The 5,619-nt window shown below is 34.2% G+C and overlaps 1 protein-coding gene across 3 annotated transcripts in view; it reads left to right on the top strand.

Moving 5' to 3' along the window:
- The first annotated feature begins 314 nt into the window (after positions 1–314).
- Positions 315–5,619, top strand: part of LOC101507646 (sister chromatid cohesion protein SCC2) — a 15,367-nt gene continuing 10,062 nt past the window's right edge. For 2 of the 3 annotated variants that reach the window (XM_073365049.1, XM_004489400.4), the window contains exons 1-10: positions 315–794; positions 1,644–1,753; positions 2,510–2,646; positions 2,721–2,811; positions 2,915–3,171; positions 3,476–3,583; positions 3,805–3,916; positions 4,089–4,185; positions 4,857–5,043; positions 5,143–5,574. In XM_073365049.1, the coding sequence (XP_073221150.1) occupies positions 541–794; positions 1,644–1,753; positions 2,510–2,646; positions 2,721–2,811; positions 2,915–3,171; positions 3,476–3,583; positions 3,805–3,916; positions 4,089–4,185; positions 4,857–5,043; positions 5,143–5,574 (1,785 nt within the window). In that variant the 5' untranslated portion in view covers positions 315–540. Of the gene's footprint in view, positions 795–1,643; positions 1,754–2,501; positions 2,647–2,720; positions 2,812–2,914; positions 3,172–3,475; positions 3,584–3,804; positions 3,917–4,088; positions 4,186–4,856; positions 5,044–5,142; positions 5,575–5,619 lie in introns of all 3 variants that reach the window. The other variant, XM_012712647.3, reaches the window with a different exon arrangement.

Raw genomic sequence — 5,619 nt, 5'->3', positions numbered from 1 at the left:
ATGAGAATGTATTTATATAATTTATCGGTGTTACTTGAATATTTATAATTAAATACCAAATTCATATTTGATGAGAGAAAAAATAAAATGTTGAAAAATTGTTAATATTCACTTTCTATATAAAATATATTTATTAGAATATTAATATTAACTAATCAGCTCATGAACCATGGATCTTTGTTGATTAATAAATCTTCCATAACTCGTGTTCCATTTAGCTTTCACAACAATCTTCTTACGAACCGCAAGGGTATTTCCGTAATCTCGTACTCATACTCCGTTCTTACACTCGCTAAAACCGAATCCACTTATGAACCCTTCCTTTCTAGAATCCAAAATCATTTTTTCCCAAACGCACTTTTCCCCCCCGCCATTCACTTCCAATTTCTCTTCCCAATTTTATCCTTCTAGGGCTCAGCAACAACACCTTCATCTTCAACTTCAAAAATCTTCAACAAAACCCTAATTATCCTCAATTCACCTCAGATTTTCGCCATTTTTACTCCTTCTACCACTCCATGCTCTTCTCGTGATCAATCCATGAGTTTTCCAACTACTTCCGATGCCGTGGAGGCGGCGTTAGCTTCATCCGGCTACCGTGGAATCAGTTTATCAAATACTGTTCATTCCGAGGTTGCGTCATGCTTGACGCTACCGTCGCTTCCGGTTTTCTGCGGAGCTTCCGATCATGACCTCCGGCTCTTTGATTCGCCGATGCTGTTGAACCGCGTTGATATTCTCTTGCAGTCGAGCAAGATCGCTGAGATGCTCCGGCACACTGATGTGTCGTACTTGTAAGCATTTTGTTCGGTTTTTCGTTTGACATTTTCCGCTCGCATTGTGATTCCGCTATTTTAGTCGTAAGGTAGTTGAATTAGTTGGGGAATTCCTAATTAGGATGTGAATTGTTGCTAATGTTTTTGTAGAATTGAAATTGAAATTCGCGGTCGTGAACTGAATTATGAAGAATTTGAATTTCTATGCGATTTACTTTAGGTTTGACTTTTGGAGATTCTATGGATTTCGCGGCTTATGTAGTTGACTGCACAGTGTTTGGCTCGCTTATTTTGTTATAGTTTTCAGCTTTTAATTAATTAATTTTAATTTAAGTTGATTGTTCGTGGTGAAGTTTTCATGTTCAGTTCTGTTATAGTAGTTGCTTAGTGCTTGCATGTTTAGTTATTGTTTTCAGTTTTTAGTCAATTAGTGAATTAGTAAATAATATTTTAATTTAGTTGTCTTTCATTGTTAAGTCTGCAGGGGGATTAGTGTTTCCGTTATAAGTACTGGATTAGGTGCTATTTATAATTGGCACATAGGGCTTAATACTACATAGTTTGGAAGAACTATTGACATTTTTCACTTATCATTTTTTAAATTTTCATTGGAAAGGAGAGGTAATTTAGAGCACAGTTTGCGCCAACTGCATGGAATTTTATTGGCCATGTTGTTTTAATATAAACAAATTGACCTTCATTTCAGATGTTTTCTTCTCATTAAATTTTTGTCGTATTGTTGAAAAGTGTCGGTATAGGAATACATATTTGTCGTCATTATCATCATCAATGCTGCTTATGTCATTTGTATCATAATCATTACTTATTACTTAATTAATACAATTTTATATACGTTGTCTTATATAGGAATTTAAGAGATGATGCTGAGGCTGTTTCGTGTAACTACGTCGAGCCTTTAGAACTCCATGATGAAGTCATCAGGTGCAACCCTGAAGCATTTGAATGTGGTACTGCAGGTAAACAGAGTACCTACTTGGTTTCTGTCCTAAATAATTTCAGATGCCACAGGTTGGTAGCTGCTCATTGGTCTGTAATGGTCTGACAGAGTCAGGGTGTGACACTTATTCACTCTCGAGAATTTACCATAATGAGATTTGTTATAAATGGAGAGTGTCGTGCTGAAAGATTCGGTTTCATTTCATGTTGACAAATGACAAATGACTGTCATTTATAACTTTAAAGAGGTTTGGTGTATCTTGTTAGTTTGATAAAACTATGACAAGTTTGTGATTTTATAATTTATAGGTTTGGAAATCATGGTAGAATGAGAGAAACTGAAAAGAGTGATTTGTTTTTGTATATTCTCAATCTAAGATTACAAATGAAATGAGTAAACCTCTCTCTCTCTCTCCCACACACACATATATATAAAATAGGTGTCCATGCTCTGAAAATTACTGTCAAAACATATAACTATCACTAATTGATTCAGTTGCTGTTAGTTTCTGTATTTAGAGTTTCTAGAAACTCCTAGACTAATTAGGCAACATCTACACTAAGTAAATAGATAAAACAGATGTTCAGTGCTACACAATACAACACAAAATGTATTATAAAAGGCAATGATAACCGAATATTACTATAGTCGAATAATAGGTATAGCATGTTTACTTTTTCCACAAAAAATTACCTTTTCCATTGGTTCTTTGTTTTCCATTAAATGTTTTAATGGTGCTCTGCTTATTGTTTATTGTATTGGTCAAGTTTCTCAGGTCCTGTCCAGGAGAAGATCTCCAGTAGTGCATTACCTGAAAAGAAGCTTTCTGAATCAAGTTTTTCTATCCCAAGCCAGACTAAAAAAGACTATCACGCAACCCATAGCCGTCAGCTTGATGATTTTTCTTCAAATGTGAGATTGCATTAGGTTATAACAGTTGATATTTCGTTTGTTTTCTGTTGCTAATTTTCATAATGATTTTGCAGGACATTTCTATATTGTCTTCTAAGAAATCAAAAGTAAAGAAGAAAGGTGGTGATGTAATATCTATTGCACCTGACCCTGCTGAGCTTCAAGGTCAGTGGATGGCGGGTTTCTACAATATTTATTTCAACAATTTTGTTTGTTCTCCTTGTGCGTGTTTACACGTTTAATGAACTGGTATTCATTGTCTGTTTAGATGCCATCATTGGAAAGTTTCTTGAGTTTTTGGAGGACTTATGTAGCAAGGCTGAATGGAATGGTGACGATAGAGATGAAGCAGAATGGTTGCCACTGCCCCTTTCAGATCTTAGATTGCTTGTTAATGAAATAATGACTATACGTGAGAAGAAACTTCTGCATTTGGTTCCTGTAGAATTTCTTGTTAGACTGCTAAAGGTTTTAGATCATCAGATACATAGAGCAGAAGGCCTGTCGATTGAGGATTGCGATAATGTACGTTCAATTTAGATTCTTTTGTACTAGTCTATGTAGAAAATTTATGGCTTGTTTGGATTTAGTAGACTTTGACTATGACCTATATTTTTCTATTATAATAATTTATTAAAAATCTGAATTGTATTGGGTAGTAACAGAAATTTAATATTTAAAAATAGCTTTAGTATATAGATCATATTTGGCAAGGTAATGGCTTATAGTGATGAGTTGCATAGAAAAGTTCCTTCATATGTACTCAAATTAAACATGGTACAGACTTTATAGTTATTGTTGTTATAACTGTTATTGTTCTATGTTTCAGTCCAATTCAGAACTAGTTTCGGCTCTTTTAGTTGCGTTGGAGTCCATTCATGCTGCTCTGGCGGTGATGACTCATACTGACATGCCAAAGCAACTTTATAAAGAAGAGGTGAGTTCTTTGTGCTAGCTTCAAACAATTATAATTCTTATTATTATAATGAATAACACATTTTTTTTAGAAATCGTCTTGGGAAAAGTAATTTTAAAAAGAAATACGCCCTCTGCAGGAGAAACATGCTGTTTGAAAGTAATTTGCATTGCAATGATATGCACAAATTGTTGCTCTATTAAATATTATAATCTGTAATGTTAGTAATTTGTTTGTGTCAGGTCATTGAGAGAATTCTGGAGTTTTCCAGGCATCAGATAATGGATGTGATGTGTGCATGTGATCCATCATATCGTGCATTATACAGACCTAGTGAAAACACTACACTTGAAGGTTAGCCTTTTCAGCCTGTTCCCTTTTATTATTTTGCCATTTGAAGGATAGTGATGCTAAAGATAGTTAATGCTGTTTTAAATTTATCTGAGGGCCACTATGGAAGGAGAAATTGCAAAAAAGTTATTTCCTTTATATGGCTTCAAACTGCTACTCTTTATATGTTTTACAGTCGATGAAGAAGAAAGTGATGCTGAGTTTGGTTCAGCAAGTAAAAAACGGCGTACCAGCAGCAAGACAGTAAAGTTGAAGAAATCAGCATCAAACAGGTTTGATTATTTTACATCAAGGGCCTGTTTGGTGGTTAGGATAAGATAGACATGATATAATCAATTATCATATATTGTGTTAATCCGTTATTTCGTAAGTCTGTCAGCAAGATAGAATAAGTTAAATCTATCACCTATCATATCATATTGTTATTAGTTAAAATAATATTGTTAGTGAGGGTTGGTTAGAAATAGTGAAGTAGGATTAAATTTTCCCCCAATTCACCCTTGTCATCTTATTATAAAAAGTTTAGTAAAAAATAGTAAAAAAAGTAATTAAAATCTAATAAAAATTAAAACAAAATATAAAAATTATTCTTAGTTAATAAAAAACCAAACGATATATTAAAAAATTAAAATTATATGTTTTTTTTTGCAAGGGTAAATTTGTTATTCATATCCTATAACTAATATTTGATCCATCTCAATTATGAAGATAACATAATATGATACTATTTGGTTTGTTATCCCGTGTACCTTAAACATAAGACAAAATGAAATCATGCCTGTATCCTATCTTACATTCTTACTTTTGTCCACCTCTCATGCTATTCATCCGTTATCCGTATCCTATAGTGTCCATCAAACAGCCCTTAAGTTTCCTTTGCTTTCTTATGTGTCTAAAGTTAAATGTGTTTACATACTTTTCTTGTTGATCCTTGCTTTTTTAGGTTCTCCAGTGCTGTGAATGTTATTCTTCAGAAGTTGTGTACTGTTGTTGGTCTACTCAAGGATTTGTTGTTAATAGAGAGGTTGTCAGATAGTTGCATTTTACAACTTATAAAAACAAGCATTACAACATTCTTGGTTGATAACATCCAGCTCTTGCAATTGAAGGCAATTGGTTTAGTTAGTGCGGTACTGATGCCTCTCTCTTAAAAACTTTCTGAATGTTAGCTTTCGTGTTCAGTTAGGTAGCTAATATGTAATTGTTGCTGTTCTGATATGCTGGCACAGATATTCTATTTATACACACAACATCGCACTTATGTGATAGATGAAATGCTTCAACTTCTTTGGAAATTACCTCATTCAAAGCGAGCTTTAAGGAGTTATCACATACGCGAGGAAGAGCAAAGACAGATCCAGATGATTACTGCTTTGCTGATTCAGTTAATTCACTGTAGTGCTAACCTTCCTGATACTTTAAGAGAAGCATCAAGTGGTAACTCTGTATTGGAAGTCTTGGTTGATGCTAGTTATCCTACTAAATGCCGTGAGGCAGTAACAGAAGCCTGCTGTCTATTCTGGGGCCGTGTACTTCAGCGGCTTACAAGTGCAAAGACTCAGGATACTTCTGAATTGAAATCCATAATGGAGAATCTTGTTACTGATTTACTGACGACTCTAAATTTACCTGAATATCCTGCTTCAGCTTCTATTTTAGAGGTAGCATTTGTGTATGTGCTTGTGTGCGTGTGTTTGTGCAGGAAT

This window comes from Cicer arietinum, chromosome 2, assembly GCF_000331145.2.
Source record: "Cicer arietinum cultivar CDC Frontier isolate Library 1 chromosome 2, Cicar.CDCFrontier_v2.0, whole genome shotgun sequence".
Classification (NCBI taxonomy): Eukaryota; Viridiplantae; Streptophyta; class Magnoliopsida; order Fabales; family Fabaceae; genus Cicer; species Cicer arietinum.
The sequence above is the reverse complement of the archived record's forward strand: the minus strand, read 5'-3'. Positions and strand labels throughout refer to the sequence as shown.